This window comes from Mycteria americana, chromosome 26 (assembly GCF_035582795.1).
Source record: "Mycteria americana isolate JAX WOST 10 ecotype Jacksonville Zoo and Gardens chromosome 26, USCA_MyAme_1.0, whole genome shotgun sequence".
NCBI lineage: Eukaryota > Metazoa > Chordata > Aves > Ciconiiformes > Ciconiidae > Mycteria > Mycteria americana.
Window position 1 is genome coordinate 2,867,756 of NC_134390.1, and position 22,711 is coordinate 2,890,466.

At 52.9% G+C, this 22,711-nt stretch overlaps 2 protein-coding genes across 13 annotated transcripts in view; one reads left to right on the forward strand and one right to left on the reverse strand.

Annotated features, from left to right (window-relative positions):
* Positions 1-12,777, reverse strand: part of R3HDM2 (R3H domain containing 2) — a 61,981-nt gene extending 49,204 nt beyond the window's left edge. Inside the window, exons 1-2 of one of the 11 annotated variants that reach the window (XM_075525672.1) lie at positions 12,155-12,242; positions 8,478-8,749 (exon numbers count right to left, since the gene is read on the reverse strand). Coding sequence is in view for 9 of the 11 variants with exons in the window: in XM_075525678.1 (XP_075381793.1) it covers positions 12,155-12,321 (167 nt within the window). In the remaining 2 variants the exon portion in view is untranslated. Of the gene's footprint in view, positions 1-4,220; positions 4,486-4,790; positions 4,827-8,477; positions 8,750-12,154; positions 12,593-12,759 lie in introns of those variants that run through there. The other 10 variants (XM_075525669.1, XM_075525678.1, XM_075525675.1 and 7 more) reach the window with 10 other exon arrangements.
* Positions 12,778-12,972: 195 nt separating this feature from the next.
* INHBC (inhibin subunit beta C) lies at positions 12,973-17,225 on the forward strand. 2 transcript variants are annotated; one of them, XR_012778847.1, is made up of 3 exons: positions 12,973-14,220; positions 15,844-16,704; positions 16,801-17,225. XR_012778847.1 is itself a non-coding variant. In XM_075525679.1 (2 exons), the coding sequence occupies exons 1-2, from the start codon at positions 13,875-13,877 to the stop codon at positions 16,584-16,586; spliced, it is 1,089 nt and encodes a 362-aa protein (XP_075381794.1). In that variant the 5' UTR covers positions 12,973-13,874; the 3' UTR covers positions 16,587-17,225. The 2 variants fall into 2 exon arrangements, 1 of the variants encoding a protein (XP_075381794.1); XM_075525679.1 differs by having other exon boundaries at positions 15,844-17,225.
* The last annotated feature ends 5,486 nt before the right edge of the window (positions 17,226-22,711 follow it).

The window sequence follows — 22,711 nt, forward strand, 5'->3', positions numbered from 1 at the left end:
CCCCATGTCCCTGTTTAAATGAAGCCAAACAATCTCAGTCCCAGCCTCGGTTTGAAACTGAGCGGGGGGGGGAGACATGGGGAAGAGCAGCCCCCCTGCTTTTGGGCTATTGTAATTTTAAAGGGAGAAAGCAGCTTTGAGGTTGGAGCAACCGCACCCAGTTGGGGAGACAGAACACAAGCACCTCTCTACATTCTCCCCATGTTCTGGATCTTCATTCTCTTTTCTGTCCATGCTCTCCCCTTTCCCTCCCCAGGTCAAGTCACAACAGAAGGATTAGGCTCAAAGCACCTGTTCATTTTGGTTTGGACATGGGGAAGCAGGCAGGACAGGATCCTATTTCCTAATAGATAGTATGCCTAAAGCCTCCCAGAAGAGGTCAGTTTCTGAGATACAGCAAACACCTTCTGTAATAAAGTGGCTCTTGTGTCTAAACTCAGCTGAGGAGAAATTAGTTTTTCAAATAAAAGGATGTCAAAGCAATATAAAAATTTTAAAACTTCATTAAAAAAATACAAGCCAGCTGCTATAAAGAGTAGGCTGCATCTGCCCACACTCAATAATCATCACCAAAATTCACTGGGAGGCAGCAGTGACTCAGCCTGCAGTACACAAAGACAGCTTATGCTCCCAATACATAATGAAACTGGGCTTTATACAAAATCATAAATCCACATGCACCCCACTGACAACACACATGCAGGGGAATCCCAGCACTGACAGACAGGCGGGGAATCATCAGCCCTTCCTCTTGCTGCTGCCCACACTCAGACACAAAAACATCTCTGCAAATGTACACCTCACCTTTGCTTCAATCCGGGAAGTAGGTCATGTTGTCTTCCAGCTGGGTTTACTAGGACTCAGAAATCAAGACCAGGTTCAAAAAAAGATGAAGGAGAGTGTGATATATTTCAAGGGGGAGGGAAACTAACTCTGCTCCTCAACTACATCCCACTATCCTTTCAAATGTCACCTCCAGCTCTTAAAAAAAAAAAAAAAAAAAAAAAGAGAGAGAAGTCTGTGTGGTTTTATTAAATTGCTCCATTGTGTGAATGGATTAATCATACTTCCAGTAAAAACCTTAAGGTATACAATTACTGCAGTTCACCTCCTGCCCAACAGCCACAAGAAACATAGGGCTTTCTTACAGATTGTACTGTTTGCTCCCATACTCATGCTGTCACATCACTTAAAAAATACTTTTCTCAGAGAGACTTTCTGTGCTGGCCTCCAGTACAACTCCTTCATTCAGGCATCCTCAGCCTTTTTCTCAGAACAACCACTAGCTCCTATTAAAACTAACTGATACAGAAGGCCACTCAGCAAATGAAAAAGCCTGTCCCGTGGAATCAGGACTTCAGCAGCACGACACATTCAAATTAAAGGAGTGCCCTACCTGTTCACAGCAGGGCACCAGCCTGTGAGCCAGGAAAGTGCAGGACTCCTGAGTTCTTACCCTAGCTCAGCTCTACCCTTCGATGCTATCTCAGCCAAATAATTTATTCTACCTATTCTTCAGATCATCCACCTGTAAAACATGGATTGCATGCACCTACTCACAGTGGGGTAGAAAGGATTAATATATTAGTGCTGCAAACCCTCCTTCTAAATCCCTCAATGTACAGTCATGGGTGGGGATGCGATGGGACAGGGGCGTAGGACCAAAACAACTTTATTAGCCCCTGCTGTGGCACTGACAGGGAAGGCCTCCCTGAACTTTGCCATGTTCCTTGTTCTATGTCCCAATGCTTCTCCAAGCAGCTCTGGCCACCAAAGCTCTTTGGATCTCTACAGGCTTCCTGCAGCACACACTTGCCTTGTGCTGCAGAACAGGGAACACAGGCCGGAGAAGCTGCTGTGAAGCAACAGGCTTCTCTCTGGATTGCCCACACATAAATTTTACTTCATATAACACAGTGGGTATACGCCCTCTACTCACATTTTTTTTCCCCGTACGTGCACACTCCATATGAAGTCACGTAACTTTAAGTGCTGACACTGTGAGAGAGAGAAAAGATCTAAGTCTTCAGTAAAAGCCCTCTTGCTGCCCCACTGATTCTTGTGTGTGAGGCATCTTTCCGTCCTGAGCCCACCTAGTGCCCAAGTTGCCGGAACTTGGTTCTGTGCCTCAAGCTTCCAGTCTCTTCAGAGCTACAGCCTCTTCTGCAGATTCAGCTTAACTCACTGCCACGCAGCTGCTCGGCAAATGCTAACAGTCTTTTTGTCCTCATTTCTGTTTTCCCCACCTGAAGCCACCTGGTGCCACCATTCCAGTCCCAGGGATGGCTGTATTTTTAAAGACATGTCTAAAGCAGCAGCTGAAAGAGTTGGGGGAGAGAGGTTTTAAAGCCAAGCAGGTGATCTAGAAAGGATCTCCCTCCTCCAGCAGGGTTCTGGCCTAACCACAGCATTGCCACATCCTGTTTATTTTGTCCACTGCTGTTCCATGTTCTGCCTGTACTTCTTGACATTATATTTCTCCAAATGGATGTATGTGAGAAGGTTTATCAAGTGATGGGTATAATCCTGTAGCATCTATAGCAGCAATAGGGTCTGTGCAAGCACTCACTGTGAGCAGTCACTTTGGTTGTAGTTTTCCAAAAGCATTTGCATTTAGGCCAGACTAAAAAGAGCCTTCCAGTACTCAGTGACTGATAAGGGCAGCCAGTGGGATTCCCAAAAAGTTTTCAGGAAGATTCAGACTTAGGCACCTGTTACCTGCAGGAAGATCTCCAAAGTCTTTGTTTCCAAAACAGGCCAAGGTGCCAAATTCAAATTCAGTATCAACTGAAAGTGGGTTTGGGATGCTTTTGAAGATGTTACCCATTAACAGTAAATTTTGGGTTCCATTGTCAAACATACACACAGTCTGACTCACAACTAGGCATCCTCCGCTTACATAGCCCCTTTTCCTTGCATGATCTCAAAGCTTCACTCCCCCACCCCCAAAGCAATTTCTCCTAGAGGAGAAATACTTTGTTGCACACATTGTTCAGACTGCCAGAATGTCATGAGCAGCACACACTGAGCAAAGCCTAGGATACAGACTCCCATTTGCTTTCTAAACACTAGCAATATTCCTCCAAAGAGACAATAACAATCAAATCAGCAAGATGACAAAAAAGGGCAGAAAGCTAAAGTGCTAAAATCAAAACACACACTGACGGCCGATCTCTTGTGTTCAGCAGGCCACTGAGGTCTGACATATGCCCAAGGTCTGACAGCAGCACGGCTCCACGCCTACTTCTCACAGACAAGGAAGGGAAGGCAGGAAGGTCCAAGCTGTAAAGTTCTTGTGACATGATTCAGAAGACATACATTACATTGAGTCATCAATTCAACCTGTCACCTGAAACCAAGCTGTTGGGAAGCTTGCACTGGGAACAGATGCATACACTGTTCTGCTCTTGTGTTGAACTTGGCTTTAATAAAGCCAGCTGGGCAGCAGACACAAGAGCTTTGGAGGCTACCTCTCTCTACTGCCTGGGTAGACTGGATAGTATCTGCCTTGACTCTCACTAAAGTCTCCAGAGATCTGTTTTGCCACAGCTCTACTTGGGCTATGTTTGTGGAACCAGTTGAAAAGCATGCAGTTCATTTAGATGTCTGCACTTTCATGTTGTCAGGCAGCTAATTTCTGAGTGATCCTGAAGCAGTTATCCAGAAAAAGAAAATAAACAGGGATATACACTAGATCATTGATGGATCTAGGCATTAATGAACCAAATTACAAGACCCTTCAGGAACTTGGCCAAGTCTTTGCAACAGTGCCAGAGCGGGTGGGGAAAGCAACAGTGTCTGGGACGTTGTAACTAGCATCGTTCCATAACACTGGGTGAGCAGCAGCGTCTCTCTTGCCAGCACTCTCGCACAGTAAGCAAGTCAAATGTATTTTGAGTCCCTGATGACTGCTGAATATAGGGGTGATAGTAAGTCTCTTAGCTGGTTTTCCATAGAGTTGCCATGCTTGGTCTTCAGAGCTGGGGTATCTTTATGGACAAAGCAAAACTTCTTGCTAGAGGAAGTTAATAGGTGGCACTAATTACCTCTAATTCAGAGCCAAATCATCCCACAGATAAGCCAGAGAACAAGCCTTTAGGCATATACATATATAAAAAAAAAAAAGACATTGCAAACACCCTTTTTCACCTTCTCTAAAGTGCTAGGAAGGATCAGCTAGAATTAAAGACAAATGCATTGACATAAACCCAGCTGCTTACTGGAAATAGTCTGCCTGGTCATCAACTCTCTTTTGGTATTCCATTGCAAAGAGGAAGGTACCCCACAAATTATATCAGCTTTAAGCTTCTTTCCACCACCATGCCTTCTCCCCAGCGTAATGTTCTCTAGCAGGAGTGAGGAGATCATGCCACCACCAGCTGGAGGTGCTGAGATGTTGCATCCATCTGTGAAGTCCATCAAAACAAACAGCATCCAAACATAAAGCACCTGGGCTTTCATAAATAGCCAGGGCTTTCAGCACCTCTGCAACAAACCACAAACATACAGCAACAAATTGATCTAATCACTCTAAATCGAGCGATACCTATTTTGCTAGCATTAACTTCCAGAAATTTACACTTTAAAAACCAGCAATGGTCATGTAAAAAAGGCAACTGGGAAGGCAAAGTCAGCCTTTCAGTCACATCTGGCACCAGGAAGAGGAAGCCTTGATAACAGTTCATTCAGGCAGAGGTGGTGACTGAAGGTCAGGACTCTGGGCTCTTTTCAAGCCCAGTCACTTCCATGCCATGCTACAAGCTCCTTAACAGTACAGAAGTGTTACTTACACCTCATCGATTCCCAGGGCAACTGCTGTTCCTAAGGAACCGAGATCCTTAGATGAAAGAAACTGGGAGAAGGACAACAGGTTATTATTAGAAACTAGTATTGACATAAGCTGGAAACAGCATCCAAAACTAACTATTCTACCTATTTAAGGCTGATGCTTTAGCCTCAGTTAGTGAGACGCAAACCTAGCATCAGCTGAAGTGCTGCCTTCCCTTGCCACAGACCCAACAGCATTAATCAGCATTGCCACCTATTTCCCTGACCTCTCCAGGTCTTTAAGATACACCACCTACAGCTGCAGCTGTAGGCACTTCCAAAATACATAATTAAAAAAAGATTCAGACCGAGGTAAAAGTTAAATTTACTTGGCCCACAGGCCTTACTTCCTCCCAACATTACACTTCCCTGCCAGGTCTATGTCAACAAGCAAAGAGACACAAATGTCTTCGGCCTTTTATTTGCTTTAGGGGCTGAAGAACAAGCTACAAGTTTTCTGACCCTGCAGTCATAGTGAGCAGTTCATCATCATTTCAACAGGCATCAAGTCATTTTGATGTGGGTTCCAATCTCTGCTGGGGCCTTTGGATCTGGCCACAAAAATATGTTTGTGAAGAATTCAAGGCAAGAAACGCAACTCGGCACAGGCATGCAGAGGAAGTACCAGAGGCACAGAATATTGGCAAGATCATTTTATTAAGAGTTTATCTTTAGGCAAATAACAGCCCTTTCAAAAGTCTTCAGCACTCAGGTGCCAAGCTGCATTTCCTGCCTCTCGCTGCACCATTACACTGGACTTCCTGCTTTGAATTACTCAGAAAATAGCAGCTTGCTGAGCGACACCAAAACCTGCTGTACTTGAAGAGTGATTGAGGCGGGGGGGAAAGGCAGCTCCAAAATCTGTTCTGAAAGTTTTGATACATATCCTGCTGTATTAGCCTCTTTGGCAGCCACCTCCTCCTTTAAAAAAAAAAATTAAAAAAAAAAATCAAGATCTTAAAATGAGTACTGATCTAGTTGAAGTTTACTATTAAACAATATAATGAGATGAAGTACACTGCATACCTGCATATATACACTCACAAACATCGGTGCTGGCACTATCTGCATGCATTCTTCACACTTTTCATACAACTCTGCCCATTTTGGCACGAAAACACTCTGCTTCTCCACCTGATTCTAGGTAGGAATTATGCAATGACAAAATTACTTATAGTTAACATTTCCTCAATACACTAATTCTTTTATTCATCCATCAGTATCTACCGTATGAAGGAAGACAAGAAATAAAAGTTAAAATAGATAGATCAGAATGCTAGAAGACAGAGGGGGAATCCAGACTCCACTGTAACTAGAGAAAGCTTTGGTTCATACATCACATTTACAAATAATGGGAGGGTATAGTGGTGGAAGTGAAGACAACACCTGAAGAAAGACTGAGAGAGTTGCGGTTGTTCAGCCTGGAGAAGAGAAGGCTCCAGGAACACCTTATTGTGGCCTTTCAATAATTAAAGGGGGCTTATAAGAAAGATGGAGAAAGACTTTTTACCATGGCCTGTAGTGACAGGACAAGGGTTTTAAACTGGAAGAGAGCAAATTTAGATTGGATATAAGAAATTTTTTTATGATGAGGGTGGTGAGACACTGGAACAGTTTGCCCAGAGAAGCTGTGGATGCCCCATCCCTAGAATCGTTCAAAGTCAGCCTGGATGGGGCTTTGAGCAACCTGATCTAGTGAAAGATGTCCCTGCCCATGGCAGGGGGGTAGGCAAGATGATCTTTAAAAAGGTCTCTTCCAGCCCAAATGATTCTGTGATTCTAAAAGAACTCAAGCACTGAACTGAAGCTAAGCCTGGGACCAGTCCTACAGACAGATTTTTTATTATTATTATTTTCTTAAATGGGTGATTTATACACCTTCCCCCTGAAAATGGGGCTTTAGAATAGCAGCACTGACACAATCTTAAATTTAGCAACACAAATGGCATCACTACTATAAGGGGAACTTGATGCATCTGCGCTCTGATGAGAGGATAGTATATCACAGGCAGAACAAGAGGTACTGCAGAACAGCTAGAAGAAGAGATTTGACATGGACATTCTCCACTGCTCTGATCCGCAGGCCAGCACTGAATAAGAGGGTCTGCTTCTCCCACAGTCAATTCCTTGCCATCAGTATAGCAGTTTCCTTCCCCTGTAATTCAGTTGACCAGGCTCCTCTACTCTCTCCAACCCTTTTTTAAGCCTGCTACAGACAACCTGTGACAACTACAACAGGGACAGGCAAGAACAACAAACATTTCTTCAATTTCTGTGAAACCGAGCAATTCTGCCACCCCTTCTCCCAACACTAACTACTCCAGGCAACAGCAGAATCCCAGGTCCTCATGCAACAGTTTCCCAGCCACAGAGAGAGGGGCTGCACGTAGTTTGGTAAGTCCTCTGGGACTTGCTTCCTTATACATTCATCTTACTTGAGAAGGTGCTAGCTTACTCCCAGGCCTTAGCTTTTACTTAACTAGCACAAGACACGCAAAGTTGCAATGGTTTAACGCAAGGGATAACATCATACCTGATATTAGTCAAGTCAGTGCAGCTTTGGACATATATAGCACACCACTCTAAACCTTGTTTGCTGAGTTTAGCTCATACTTGTCACACAAGCCAAAAAAACAAATGCAGCACCATGCTGTTTAAACCAGCTACATCACGTTTCTAGTTAGATGTGATATAGAGTAGTGCAGTCAAAACACCCTCACACTGCTCTCAGCCACAAGGAAAACTCAAAAACTTAAGCCCAGCATAACCAATTCTAAAATATTCAGCTAGCAGTAAGTCTGTAGGGAGCCTGGAGCAACCGTTTAGACAGAGAAAGAAATACTGTATTTGCCCCCATAAGGGATTAACTTCAACTGTCAGCATAGCACATAGTTCTGCACACCACACAGCAGGCTGCTGAGAAAGGCCCTAGGTAACACTGGAACCAGAAAAACAGAGCTAGTTTTATACAAGCGCAGTGCCTGATCTGGGACCCCAAGAAGCACCACCGCATGAGTGGTACACGGACAGACCAGCTTCCTCTGGCATCTCAGCGAGAGACGATCCACAGGTATCTAACAAATTCTAATGTTGCAACTCACAGGAGGTAGGCGGCCACAGTCCGCTATAAGATGCATTATGTTCTGGCAAGCTGGACAGCTAGGTTTAGAAACATCTGCTTCTTCCATCCCAATGACTAGTACCCTGGGAGACTGCAGATCCTGTCCCAAACCAGCAACAAACAACAAAGATACCTGAGAAGAAATCTGAGAGAACTAACTAGTTCCTTTAATTCCACTCTGCTGAATGGACTACCAGCCTAGAGAGTTGACCCTCATAGGTCAGATGGCTGCAGCTCAAAGCAGCACTTGACTAACTAGCATTATATATCTCTGAATGGAGAGAAATACAGCTATACCACAGAATGTAACTTCTCAGTTTTGATCCTAGGAAAGTCTAAGCAAACAAAGCTACCAAGACTCAGCTAAAGAGGAGGACAATGCTATGAACCACTGTCCGATATTGTTAAATTACTCCAGGTTTCATCTTGTTCATGCTATGCAGGTAGCTCAAACTGTCCCTTAGGAACCACTCAGCAAAACTGCAATGCCTGGTAACTAAGGGGTCAATTGGCTCCATATACTACTCACCTCTAGTGCACTAGTCCCCAGTCAGTCCCCACTCATGAGCAGGGGGAGAGATAAGAGAATGGACATATCCAAGAGATGTTTCTCCTTCACAACTGGCAGGAGTTGATTTGGGAGTCTTAATCCAGCTCCTCAAAAGCCAGGTGGCTGTCTCCAGCAAAGCATCATCATTGCAAGCAACCTGTTGAGATCCGTCCTCACTTGTGCAATCCCTGGAGTCTGGAGTTATGGTTTACTATCCAGTGAAGCTGCCATCAAACGTCACACTTTACCATCTCAGTGGACAGAGAAGAAGAAAATCAGTCTAGTATCTTTCCTAATCATCTAGTTTGTTCCATTAAAAAAACAAAACAAAAAACTTATATTTGTAAATACACACACACAGAGGAATAAGTTTCCAAAGTTTTCTATGCAGATACAATCTGTCCTTGCATTCCAAAGAAACAGGAATGAACAGGGGGAAATCTTTACCAATATATGTTTAACAGCTCACTGAAAATACAAAGAGCTGTGGATGGAGAAGTGAGACCCTAAGAGAACATCTGTTAGGGAAAAAAAAAAAAAAAAAGATTTCAGCAAATCACCTGTGAACTACTGAATTGCCATTCAATCAGGTAGGAAGATTACAGCAAGGATACCCAGCATGATTTAATCAGGAATTTCCAGCACAAGTTCAAGGAGAAGGACACAGAGGTTACATCAATCAGCCTTAACAGGCTATAGGTAGCAAACAGGATAGAAATAAAAAAGAATGGAGCATAAGGAATGCAATCCATTTGAAGTAATCACGGGACCCAGGTCCCAATTCTCAAAGGCAGATGGAGAACAGGCCAAGGCAAGAGACAAGACAAGATTCTCAAGAAGTACCAGTGACAGAAAACCAAACTGAGATCAGCCACGTGTGGAACATCTCTGCACGCTGCCAGCAGGAAAAGGAGCACCGAGACAGAGATTTAGAATTAGCAAGGGCACTGTTTTGATTTGTAAACAGGCATGTGTTCATCTGCTTTCTGACAAGCAAACCAGGTCCCACAACATACTCCCACTGCTCCCCATGCAGACAGAGAAAAACAACTCTTGTGCACGCCAATGATTTGGGATATCTGTGGCCTACAGCACGCTCTCCTCTACCGTATCCGTTCTTTGTAACACCAGTCAGCCTTCTTAGCACAGCTGGCAGGTAAGGACAGCTCTGCTGTTCCATGGGTCTTGAAGAAGCACCCACAACACCATACCAAAGAGCTTCTCCCCCACCACCACCCTTCCCTACTGTTAGGACATAACTCTTCAGCCTATCCTTTGTTTGGCAATAAACAGGCACCAAAGCTTGGCAATATTTCCAGCTCCCCAAGCAGGTTATTTCCCTTTATCAAGTCTTCTTTCCAGCACTTCTCTTCCCCAACCCTTTGGGTTCCTTACACTTTTTAAGCTTTGACTTTCCTCCAAAAATGAAGACAGGCAGTAATCTGCACCTACTGAGCAACACATGCAGGATTAACAGCAGCTCTGCATTTCCAGCTCACATCGCATCTGAATCCTCTTCAGTAGAGTGGTTCAGATTCTAATGGATCACTTTGCATGAACAGAGGCCGCAAAACCAGCAGAGGCTATAATAAACTCAAGGTTTCTTTGTAGTCACAATTACAGTGGCATCCTTGAACTCTAAGGAAAATAAAGCCTGTCCTGGAACGTTGGAAGCTTGGCACTTCTGCCAGAAGCTTGCTTAGTATTCCTCGCAGTGAAGCTTATTCCCTTACCACTCCCACTACTAAGGCACACCTAGCTGCATTATCAGCATATATGGCTAGAAATACACCTTGTTTTTCCAGACATCTTTTGTCAACACTGAAGCATCACAAAAGTATACAAAGAAGGCAGAGCTAAAGCAGTTGAGTTCAGCTTTAACTGCTCAGAAAAAAAGCTAATGCATTTCTGACTGACCAGTCTCTACGTTAAGAGGATACCTACAAGCAACAGGTCATTCAGATTAGACAGATGCACTGAGTAGGGTGCTTAGGAGTATGTGCAAGCTGGTAAATCAGCTCGCAGGAATAGGAATCAATTCACGCCTCTGGAAAATCTAACATCTGTTTTTGGGCACAATTACACTATGTGAAACCAATGTGGGGGAATTTAAAATTCCCAAGAGGTCACAAGTCAAAGGGTTCAGGAATGAACAGCAAGGATTCTGGTGACACTCCTGCCCACATGTATGTATTTTTTTATTAGTAATTTTTTATTAGGAGCGGGGAGTTGCCTCACAAGGAACACTACACAGCAGGGGGCTGTGTGTAGCACTGCTGAAGGGCAGAAAAGAACAAGAATGTAAACCTTATGTCCAAATTAAAATTCAAGGCAACATCTAGAATAGGTCTGTACAGCCAGCCCTGATGTCCTGACCACCGCATCTTCATTGCCTTTGATAGATCAGCCAGGGTCACCAACGTGTAGCACACTCACGCTACAGTGAACAGTCAACCTGAGGCTGCGTGGAAAACAGGTGAAGGCATGGCAAAAAAGGGCATATCCTGGGACAGAGTGAAATAAGAGAGATCTTACACCAAACCCTGTGCAGGACAAATAAGTTGGAGTAAGTCAAAAGGACACAGCTGTAGCAGAAGCAAGTACAGACCCTAGAGAGAAGAGAGGCAAATAAGGACTTTACCAACAAGTTCAGATTCTCTGTGGCCTAACAAAGACCTGGAATAGCTGCTCGTTCAAGGAACAATCGATAATAAAAGAAACAGCAGAAAACTGTCTGCTGGGGTCTGCAAATTCCCCTCAATGAGCCAGTTATGAACTGGCTAGAGCCTTGCCCACCGCTTAAGGAGCTGGCACAGTCTTGGCACAGCACTCCCCCAGCTCTGTGGTGCCCTTTTGAAAGGCAAACACCCTCTATAAGCAGTTTCTGAAAGACAGAGCAGCATCAAGCCCTTTATAAAACCAGAGGCCTTTATAAAAACAGTACAGCACAGCCTAGGCCTGGGCTCAGCTTTCTTGCCCATCTCAAAACAAAAAGAGGCCAGAAAGAACAATGACTGGAAATGAGAGAAGGTTGCCATCGATGAAAGACATAATCTAGATCAAATTCTAAAGGAAATAAGGGAAGGTATTAAAAAAGATTCACACAATGAGTGACAGAAGAGAGATAACAATCCACCAGCTACAACTATTTACACACTATCAGGAGCTCGGAAGGAGCTCTATCAGACCATTTCAAACACATCAGAGGAAGACTTTAAGCAATACCAGCTTACCTGTGAAACTTGCTGCCAGAATACTGCACTGGCAGGAGTCAGAGGCAACTCTGACACTCAGGCTGACAGCTCAAATATCTACAGGTACCCAAAAAAGCCCTGTGAGGATGTAAATGTGTCACGGGGCAGAGAACACTGAGTAACAAGTAACAAAACCACCCTTCCATGTATTCCATTAGTGGCCTACACAGACCCTCTGAAATCCCTCCTGAACGCACTCCAACCAAGCCAGAAAACAACTAACTCTCCAGCATTTTCACTCCTTTTGTTACACACAGCAGGGCACCAGAAGTCAGAAATGTTTCCAGGAAAGCGTTTCAAAGCAAAGACGTTGTATTGCGAGGACGGCAGAAAACCGTATTGTGCTTCCCAGGCACTAGAACGGATGCCTGGCCATCAACGACCTGAGGCCTCCTCTCCCACCTGTTGCTCCCCTTCCTTCTTAGCTTCTTGCAAGTACTGCAATGCACACAGAGAACTGGGGAACGAGGCAGCCGCAGCGAGCTCAGGCGCTTCTGGATCGCGCAGGGATGCCCCTTGTATCCGGGCCAGCCAGAGACGCACGGTGCAGGGGAGCACCCAGCTACCATGTGCTCCGCAAACTTGCTGCAGCAAGCGGTCCGCTGCAAACTCCTCCGCGCACCAACACTACAGCGAGCCTCGCAAGCCCCGACGGCCAGCAACGCCCGGAGATGGCGGAGACCCAGGAGGACACCGGCACCGAGCGCTCCCCCGAGAGGGGCAGCCCAGGAACCGGACACCGGCTCCGGGCGCGCCCTACCGGCCCGCTGACTCGCGGCGGCAGGAGCCCCGGGGACACGCCACAGTCAGGACCGCGGCCCCCCGGGGACGGGGGAAGAAACGGAGACACGGGGAGGACGTCGCAGGCGGGTGCACCGTCGCAGGCGGGTGCACCGCCGACCGCCCTGCCGGCCCCGAGCCCCAGACCCGGCCCACCCCATCGGGCTCGGGCTCCGACCCCGGCCCACCATCGCGCCCGGCCCCCACCCCCGGCGGCGCGCACTTACCGGGCCGGGCCGGGCCCTGCGCCGCGGGGCCGCCGCCGCCGCCGCCGCCGCCGCCACCACCCCGGGCCGGGCCGGGCCGGGCCGGGCCTGCGCCAGCGCGGGCCGCCCGGGCGGGGCGGCGGAAACGGCGGGCGGACGGGGGGACAGGACAGGGGCGGGGGGAAGACAGCCGGAACGGGGAGAAAAGGGGAAAGAAACAGAGGGGGGAGAAAAAAAAAAAAAAAAAAAAAAAAAGGGAAAGAAGCGGCGGGCCCCTCCCCCAGCGGGCGTGCGCGCTGCGTCACTGCTCCGTGCGCGCTGCGTCACCATACCGCGCCCGCCGTGCGCCCGTTGTCGTTAGCAACCTGTCAGACGCGGCGTCGTGGAAGGTGGGGCGGGACGCGGCAGCGCCCTCTCGCGCGGCGGAGGACGCAGCGGGGAGCAGAGACACCACTGCCATTCGGGGGCGGGGCCAGCCCGCGGCACCGCTCTCATGGGAAGGGGAGGGCCCGGGGGCGGGGCCGTCGCGGCGCCAGTTTCCACCCCCCGTGGCCCCGCCCCCCAGCGCGCGAGATGCCGGCCCCGCCCTCGGGGATCCCCCATCGCCGGGGCCCCGCCCCGCGCCGTGGGGAGGCGTCGCACTGCGCCCTGGGCACCCCCCGTCGCCCCACGCCGTACGCGGGGAGCCGTGGGCGCCCACCCCAGAGGTGGGCAGGGGGGTGGGAGCGGGGTGGCCTCCCTTGGCCGGAGCGGGTTGCCCGGGTCCGAGCCTCAGCCCCCGGCCAGCCTCTGCCGAGCGGACAGCCCCGAGCTGAGCCCCCCGGGCCGGAGCGCCATCTGCCCGGTCCACCTTAACCCGGGGTGAGCTGTGCCGCGGCTGCCCCGTGCCCGGGAGAGGCTCCTGCGGGATCATAGGGGCGTTTATCTTGCCCAGGATGAGCCAATATTTGTGGCCACGTCAGGAGAACGAGCCCTTCCTCGCTCTCTGCTCCTGTGGAGTCCAGCGCTGCTGTCCTGCCGCCGTGCTCTGCTCTCCCGGCCCCAGCACTGCCGTCCCAGTTTGACTTTGGCTTATCGGACAGTTGGAGGAACGCTATTTGCTGAGACCCCCAAGCTGTCGCCTCCTGGCACCAGAGATGACAGCCACGGTGGCTTTCCTGCTCCTGAGCCTTCTGAGGATGGCAGCTCCCAAGGCAGTGTGGTGCCCAGCCTGCAGGCTGGCAGCCCTGGCCCCCACCACGCAGCGGGACGTCCTCATCGCACTGGCAAAGCAGAGCATCCTATCCAAGCTCCACTTGCCAGACAGGCCCAACATCACTCAGCCCATGTCCAGGGGGGCCCTGCTGACCGCTCTCCGCAGGATGCGTGCGCAGCGCGTGGACACGGCCATCTCCCCAGGGATGCCCCGTGACGGCAGCATCCCACACCTGCATCCTGGGATGGGTGTGCAGGAATACGAGATCTTGAGCTTTGCCGAGTCAGGTCTGTACAGATCCCGCATCCCATGGGCATGGTGGGATGGGCCCTGAGGTGGGGGCCACTGAGAGAAGGAAGGTCTTGCCTGGGGGAAGGTGGTGAGACATTTCCTCCTCTGCACAGGCATTTCAAAAGCTCTGCACAGGGGCATCATGCTCCTGCAAGCGATGCCAGGCTATGCACCGGGCCAGTGGGCACACTACTCCTGGAAGAACTGGCAATAAGAGGCTCCATATCCAGAACCTTTGCATCCATGTCCCGAGCTTACCCCAACCAGCTGCCCCTTGCCACGGGCAGAGGAAACACTACTGAGGCTCTGGGGCCCCTCTCATTTACATATGAGAGGCAAGGGGCCCAGAGCCCCTCATTTACATGTTGGGGCAAGGGGCTGGGCGCAGGAGCAAAGATGGACTGCTGTATCATGTGAATTTGTTGTCTGTTTCTGTTGAACCCTCCCCACTCGTGCTAGAGGTGGAAGGGTCAGATGGCCATGTTTTTCAAAACATGATTTTAAGCCTAGATTCCCCATCAGCTCACAGCGTGTGGACGTAGGTCTCCAAAGCCTATCTGCTCCCCGCACTCAGCTGTGTCTCCACTTCCTACCCAAAGTGGTGGGCTGCAACATTTCACTCCAGAATCAGCTGCGTTCCTGGGAGGTGAGAGCTCCCCAAAACATGCTCAGGGGTCCTGACAAGTATCACTGGAAAAACAGGGTCCCATATCCCCCTCTTCTCCCAGGCAAATGCAGCCTTCTTTGGAAAGAAGCAGAATTGCCACTCCATCCTGCAGAGCATCCTTCTGCACCATCACTTTGTCCAGCCCAAACTGCTGCCTGGTGAGGTGTGGGGGGCACACAATTCCCTTGCAGGCCTTTGTGTGGTTTGCATAGCTGCTGTGGGATAGCGAGGGCTTGCCGTGTCCTCAAAGACCTCTGGGAACAATGCTCCTCTGCAGTACATTGTGTTCCCATACATGAGGACAATGGGGAGCTGTCTCCTGGCTCCGTGGAGCGTCTGCTGGAAGCGGAAGAGCCGGCGTGAGCCACAGGGCTGAGCCCAGTCTCTCACCCCACTGTGCTGTGCCAGACCACAGAGGAGGGGGCTTGAGTCCTCACAGGCAGAGCTGTGCCAGGGAGCCCAGCACTGCTCTCACGGTCCCCATCAGCCCTTCCTTCATGAGGAGGAGAGGCAGCTCTGCAGCCTCAGCAGCAGCAAGGGTGGGACATGCTGGAGCAATGTCAGGTGATGGTTCCAGCCATGGAAAGTAGACATCATCCTGGAGGTGCAAATCAGCGTGACTGTCTTAAATCCAAGGCTGGTTTACACAGCCAGATAACCTACTCCAAAATCCTTCAGCAGCTTCACTGACAAGGGGAATATCAGGCCAGAGGAGGTGGAACCAAGCCAGGTTGCTGCATTCAGCACCGGGCCCAGAAGCTGCTGCTTTAGAGTGGCATAAGAGGAGGAGCAGCAGTGCAGGAAAGTGGGGGCCCCTCGACGCCTGTATGTACTGCACCCTGCTCCCTGGTTTGGATATACCTCCCATTTGCTCTGACTCAGTGGCCCCTGGCTGGGGGACCCCCCCCATCTTCCCTTCACCTCCTGACTCTGCTTTCGGTTCTGTGCACAGGGTCCTCCACCTCCCGCAGCATTCGCCTGCATTTCCGCTTCACCCGGGAGCTGGCTGGGAGCACTGAGATCCTGCAAGCTACCCTCTACCTGTTCTGGGCAGTCCCCGGCCCCGGGACGCATCCTGTCACCATCAGACTCTTGCAGCCAGACCCGACGGAGCTGAACATGACCGTGGCCAGCGAGACACGGCTGAAGGTGCAGAGGTCTGGCTGGGCCACGCTGGACGTGGGCCGAGCTGTCCAGAGCCTCTTTGGCCAAGGGAGCCAGAGGCTCACTGTGGAGCTGGAGGTGGCAGAGGACTGGGCGTCTCCCCTCCTGGCTGGCCACCGTGATTCCCACTGGCCGTTTGTGGCAGCCCAGGCCCGGGCCAGGATGCCCCACCGGGTCCAGCGGCGTGGCATTGATTGCAGTGGGGACTCTCGGATGTGCTGCCGCAAGGAATTCTTCGTGGACTTCAAGGAGATCGGTTGGGAGGACTGGATCATCCAGCCAGAGGGATATCACATGAACTACTGCGCAGGGCTCTGCCCCCTGCATATGGCTGGCATCCCTGGCCTCGCTGCCTCCTTCCACACGGCTGTCCTCAACCTCATCAAAGCCAACAACGCAGATGCAGCCGTGGACTCCTGCTGCGTGCCCACGCAGCGTCGCCCCCTCTCTCTGCTCTACTATGACCGGGACAGCAACATTGTCAAGACCGACATCCCCGACATGATTGTCGATGCCTGTGGTTGTACCTGACCAGCTGCCTGAGGAGGCAGGAGGGCAGAACCTGTGCTGTGCAGGGCTCCCCTCCTCCTGGCCTGTCTCTGGCAGTGTGAGACCTGGCGAGCTGCTGAGAGATGGGAACCCTGCCAAGGTGTTTTCTCCTCCTGAGGTTGAAGCATCAAGGGTGATGCTGAATCTGCAAGTCCTCTCCTCCCTCACCTCCCACACGGCTCTTTTCCCCCTTCAGATCTGCCCATGGATTCCTCTCTGCCTATGAGCCACAGCCTCTGAGACCGGCTCCTGACGGACACCAGACCCTTCTACCTGCAGGACTCTGCAGAGCACAACTGCCCGGGTGGCTCAGGGCAGCCCTGGCTCGCCCTGCTGCTGGTCCCAGACCAAGGCCATGGTGCAGCCGTCAGTGCTGCAACACGAACGTGTACTCTCCAGGTAACGGGTCCCAGCAGCGGCCCCCTCAGGCTGCTGGGGGAGATAGAAGCTGAAAAGATGCTGGGGCATGGCTAGGCCAGAGGAGAGAGGGCCATCCATGGGGCCCCACTCCTCAGCTGGATATGAGGTTGAGGCGGGTGAGGAAGGGGAAATTGATCCCAGTGGGAGGAGAGTGTCTTCCTCTCCAAGCATCCCAGGTACCTGGTATTCAATAAAAGACTCCCAGCCGTAGAGCGTGCACATGTATGTGTACACATGTGTGCCCTGTCATTAGCCAGCACATCTTCCACCTCTCCCCAAGGTACAAGGTGGTGGATGTGCCCTAGCACAGACAGCCCCAAGATGGCACAGAACTGACCCACTCTGCCACGTGCAGTCCTCTTCTAACCAACAAATTGGTTATAAAAGCCAGGCAGCGGGGTTGGACATCCACCACCAGGACGCACTGTGCCCAAAGACTGCAATGCTGCTGGCCCCCACAGCTCTCATGTTCTCTGCCCCTTGGCTGCCTTTCCCGGCGGGATGCAGAACCCCTGACTTGTCTCAGCCGGATCCAGGGCATGGTATGGGAGCCCCCAAACACAGGGGGCTTGTGATTCCCCCTGGGGAAGACACAGGAATGGTGGAATGGAAACAAATTTTCCATTCCACCAAACCATCTGTATTTGGCCATTCTTGTCCCAAGTCAGGACAAAACTGAGCAAGTCTTCTCCCTTTTAAAGTGGACAGAGACTGCCAGGCAAGGCCACCAAAGCCATTGGTGCCCAGGACACCCACCCGTGCCTACAACCCCATGCCAGCTCCCTCACTGGGGAGCAATCTCTCGGCACATCTCTGGCCTGCAGCCCAGAGCAACTGCCCCCTTCGCTGTCCCTCACCAGCCTGGCTGGCGGCAAAGTGGGACACGTCAGTGCCGTGAGAGCTGGGGGCAAAGGGCGTCTCTGACACATCAGCCCCATTACGTAATCTCATGTTAGGGTTTCTCCACTGCTTCCCACGTGTCCCCCACATGTGAGGGCTGAGAAAGCAGGGAGAGGGTGCTGGGGGTGGGAGAGGGAGGTTCACGAGGGGAGCTCCTGGGGCGATCCCCCGAGGTGCGTGCAGCTGGCTGGGATGGAGCTGGGTGACTGCAGTGCTGTGGTCCACCCTGCAAGCACTGATGACCCCACCCCAGAGGCTGGAGACAGAGGGCTGAACCAGGTGGGAAGAGGGTCGGCAGATGGAGGAGGGTGGTGTCAGACCCTCTCCTCATCTGGCTTGAAGGACAGCTTAGCATCTGCTGTCCCACTCCAGGATCAGGCTGGGGTGGTCAGAGCCACGAGCAGCTATGGCTGGAGCGGGGGCCAGGATGCATGTTGCCCCAGAGGACCTAGGACACCTTGAGCGGGAATGGAACAACCACTAGCGGGAGACAGTGTTTGCCCACGTTGCGTGCGTCCCGAGGCAGGTGCTACCACTGAGCCCTGCTGGAGCAGGGACCTGCATGTCCCCATCAGGTCGCAGCAGCCACCGTGCTGAGATCCAGGCTTCCAGGCCCCGGTGCCTCCAGGATTCAGACCTGAAGGGTTCCCACTGACCTAGCTGCTGCACAGGCAGGGTGGAAGACTCGGGGATCAATACTGTCTGGGACCCAAGGCCACTTGCGCAAACCCAAAGAGGGTTTGGTGTTTGTTTTTTTTTCTGTTTTTTTCCCTTCTTTTTCCAATGCCTCTTTTCTCTGTCTGTATTTATTGAACAAACAGCTTTCCTGGGGTCAGTGCTGAGCTCTCTAGGCTGCAGCAGGTATGGGCAGAAAGGGGCTGAGTGAAGGGGCAGAGGAGCTGTTGGCTGGGCCCTGTGGCCCTACAGATGCCTCAGCTCAGGGCAGCACAAGCCCAAGACCCTGAACTGAAGCATCTGTAGGTGCCACGAGCCCTCGAGTGGGGCTGGGGTGTCCCCAGTTCCCCTTCTTGACCCTGCAACACTCCAGCCAGGCACTTCCCCTACTCCCCATGGGGCTCAGAGCAAGAGCGGGGCTGGCTGCCTGTCACTGCTGCACAGCCCCTGTGGGACAGGAGTGCCTTGCTTGAAATGGCCTTCTCTCACTACCTGCTCCCCAAACCCCAGCTCTGCCCTTTGCTGGGCTGCACATGCGCTATCTGGACACCACAGGACACACAGCAGGCTCCGCCTGCCAGCCCTGCGGGGACACCGCCGCCTCCCCTCAGGCACAGGGATGGGGGGCATCTCCTGGTCCAGACCTCCCTGGACCTATGAGTTGTCACCATGTTACCTTCTGTCACCTGGGCTGTGGTACAGCCAGCCCAAGCCCCACAGGGCAGCTGCATCCCAATGGACATGAAGGTCCTGCTGATTTGGGGTGCCTGGGTTAGCAGCAGCTCCCCCAAGAGGGGTCCCAGTCTCTGAGGCCTCTCCCTGTCCCTGGCAGCTTGAGATTAGGGCAGAACACATTGTCCTGGGGCTTTGCCAACCACCTGAAAATGTGCCTTCTCCGGTGTCTTCAGGTCAGAGGTTCCCCAGATGAGCAGCATCCAGGGTCCTGCAATACAGGCCCTCCTCTCCACGCGTGCAGCTTGTCCTGCTCCCAAGGGAAACAGGATGTCTGGGTGCAGCCTACATCCCGCTCCACCCTTCCCCACTTGCAGCATGGGGCAAGGGTGACCAAGGTTCAGGAATCCCACGGTGGCCCTCCTACCTGGGGAACACAGCAGGGCGAGGAGGGTGCAGTCAAGGAAGGGTGATCCCCTGGAGCCAGGCACAGCCATGGGGCTGGCACAGGGCAGGGGGCCCATGGCAGACAGGGACCCCCCGCACACACAAGGAGCTGCTCAGCCCCCACAGCTGGTGGCCCAGGCAGGAACCATGTATTTATAGCCCTAACAAGCTGCACATGGAAAAGTGATTGTCTGTGCTTCACCACAGCCCTGGCTTATTTTGCAAGTCTTCTCCCCTGTCAGCAAAAGTAACCTTGGTGTAAGCGTGAAGGCAGAGTACCAAGTCAGGCTCTTCAGGGAGCAGCACAGAAAACTTGGGAGCAGCAGGGTGCAACTTCCCGCTGGGCATCCACTCCTCCTTTGCTGGTGGGGAAAGAAAGGGGATGAGGGTGGTGTTCACACTACAGTGTCCCCTCTCCCCCTTTTGCTGGGGTCCCCTGTTCACTCAGGGGGCTTTGGAGGGGGTGTCTCAGGCAGGCGTGCCCAGCTGCCATGAGATACTGCCACACTGGTCCTGCTGGTACCAGTAAAGCTGGTGGGGAGCCCACCCTGCAGCCCCGCCAGCCTCACCCAGCGTGGGAGATGCCATGCAGACAGCATCGACCCAGCACTGGGGCTGTGCCCTTGGGCTGTGCCAGATCTGACACAGAGGGGAAGGAACACAGGGCTCCACGAGGTGCCGTCCCCTCGGCCTCTGCTCTGGGAGGGGACAGGGATGTGCAGCTGCTGCCGGTGGCTCCTGGAAGGAGCCTTTGCCAGTATCAACAGACCCTGAAGCAAAGGTCCAAGCACGGTGTGCCAGGGCGTCCCTTGGCAGGGCCTGGCTCTCAGGGGAGGGGTGGGAATTCCTGAAAGCCTCTGGTGTTGCCTTGAAAAGGGTTAATTTTTAATTTTCGGTCTCACGGGCAGTTTCCAGCCAGCAGGCCCCGGCTCGGAGGCACCCGGCGATCTGTGCTGGGCCTCCTCAGCTCGGCTGGTGCGAGGTGCCGGGCCCCACTGCCGACCCGCGCTAGGCGCCCGGGCGGGGGGAGCTCCGGGGACCGCTGGCGCTCATCGCCCCGGGCGCCCCGTCCCCAGGGGCCGCCCGGCGCCCGCCAGCTCCGGCCCGGAGCCCGTGGGACCGGGAGCGGCTCTGCCCCGCCCCGCGCCGCCGGGCGGCGCCCGCGGGCCGCGAGAGGCGCCGCGGCTCGGGGAAGCGCCGGGCCGGGGCCGCGGCGCCGAGTCGGGGCTGGCCGCGGGGGCCTGGGCCAGGTCGCGCCGTCGCCCCTCTTCCCTTGGCGGGCGCCGGGGGACGCAGCCCGGCCCGCTGCAGCGGGGCGAGGAGCGCGGGCGCCGAGGGAAGCAGGGCAGCCGACCTTCCCTCCCTGGCCGTGAGCCCTGGCCTCGTTCCCTTCCCACGGCCGGACCCCGGCCTGCCCAGCCCCGCCAGCCCAGTGCCTCGAGCCCTCCACCGGTCCTTGCCCCGGCCTCCCCCTCCGTGCTGGCCCCTCGGCCCCAGGAGCACGGGCTGCCCCTCCGGCACTGCCCCTGCGGAAGCCTTCGGCGCCTGCTCCAGCGCTTGCTGCGCCGCCAGCCCTGTCGGCTTTTCCCTGAGCACCCAGCCTGGGTACTCCTCCAGTCTGCGGCCTCCAGCGCTTGCTCCAGGGAAGAGGGCCCTGTGGGGAGGAAGCTCTTCAGTGCCAGAGCCTGGCCTATGCCATGGCCCCTGGGCGAGGGTCACAGCTGGCTTTGGCACTTCCTTGGCTGACATCGGTGGCAGAGCCGCGCAGAAATGGGCCTTCTAGCAGAAGCCATGCTCAGGTGCTGGTGCTTGAGCTCTTGGGGGGGGGGGTCCCTGCTTAACCCAGTGCATTGGCACCTCTAGGTCAGGTCGTCAGGTGCCGTGCTTGCCCCACAGGACATGAGGTCGGAGGCCCAGAAGCCATGTGTGCAGCAAGTGCTAAGCCTGGGGGGACCCGGGGTGGGGGGGAGTATTTTGGTCATGCCGGTCCCTGGGCTTTGCTTTCTGGGAACTGCTTAATCAACAACACACTTATGCAATGGGTGCAAGAACCACTCACTGCTCTGTGCTGACCCCTGGCCTAGATCTGGTGGGCCAGAGTGCGCGGGGGGGCATGCAGCTGCGGTGCGAGGAGGGCAGGCAGATTGGATGCTTTTGCTAAGCTGGAGGTGAAATGGGGGTTCATGGCTGCAGCTGTGGGGTGCTGGCCAGTGCAGAGGGATCCTGGCAGGTTTGAAGGGATTAATCCCTTTGGGGAGACCCTGCTCCCCAGCCTGGAAAGGATGGTGGGTTAGAGAGTAATTCCCCTTTTTGCCACAACTTTTTGCCTCCTCTGTTTCATGCTGTGCCACAGCCCCGATCCTCACTCTGTGGATCTGGCAGGGAAGGAGGAATTCAGCACGGCATCATGCCTGTTTCCCTTTCCTGCATGTGTGAAGCTGTGCTGTGGCTGCTGGGAGGTGGTGGTGACACAGAGGTTTTAAAGACCCCCCTGGCCTGGCACCTGGGCCAGTGCCACTCAGGGATGCAGGTTGGGACTCCCTCTAGCTTGCTGCATGTGGGGAGAGTGTCAGGCGGAGGGGCCTGGTTCCCTCTATGGGTTGAAGGCAGGAGCAGCCCTGCCCTGTGGAGAATTTAACCTGCCCGGAGAGCCAGAAAGCAAACACTCCACTTCCAGTATGGGGACATGGAATAAAAGGCAGGGGAACAGGCATGCTGTGCACCTGTGAGCATGTCCACAAACGGAGCATGTATTCAAATATTTGGGATGGGGGAGACTGAAAATGTGTTTGCAAGGGAATGTGCAGATGTGTATATACCACTGAGCATCTGTGCAAGTGAGTGTGTGTGCGCTGCAAGCATGCACAGTGCGTGTGCACTGTGAGCTTGCACAGTGCACCTATGCCTGGATGAAAAGTGCTAGCTGCTCAGTCCTGCTGGTGCCCAGGCAGTGCTGCCTGCGTGCTGCCTGCAGCCGGGGCTCACAGGCCCTG

Coding starts and splice junctions, on each gene's coding strand:
- INHBC (XM_075525679.1), top strand. CDS start 13,875: ATGACAGCCACGGTGGCTTTCCTGCTCCTGAGCCTTCTGAGGATGGCA. Junction 14,221..15,843: donor CTTGAGCTTTGCCGAGTCAG/GTCTGTACAGAT, acceptor TTCTGTGCACAG/GGTCCTCCACCTCCCGCAGC.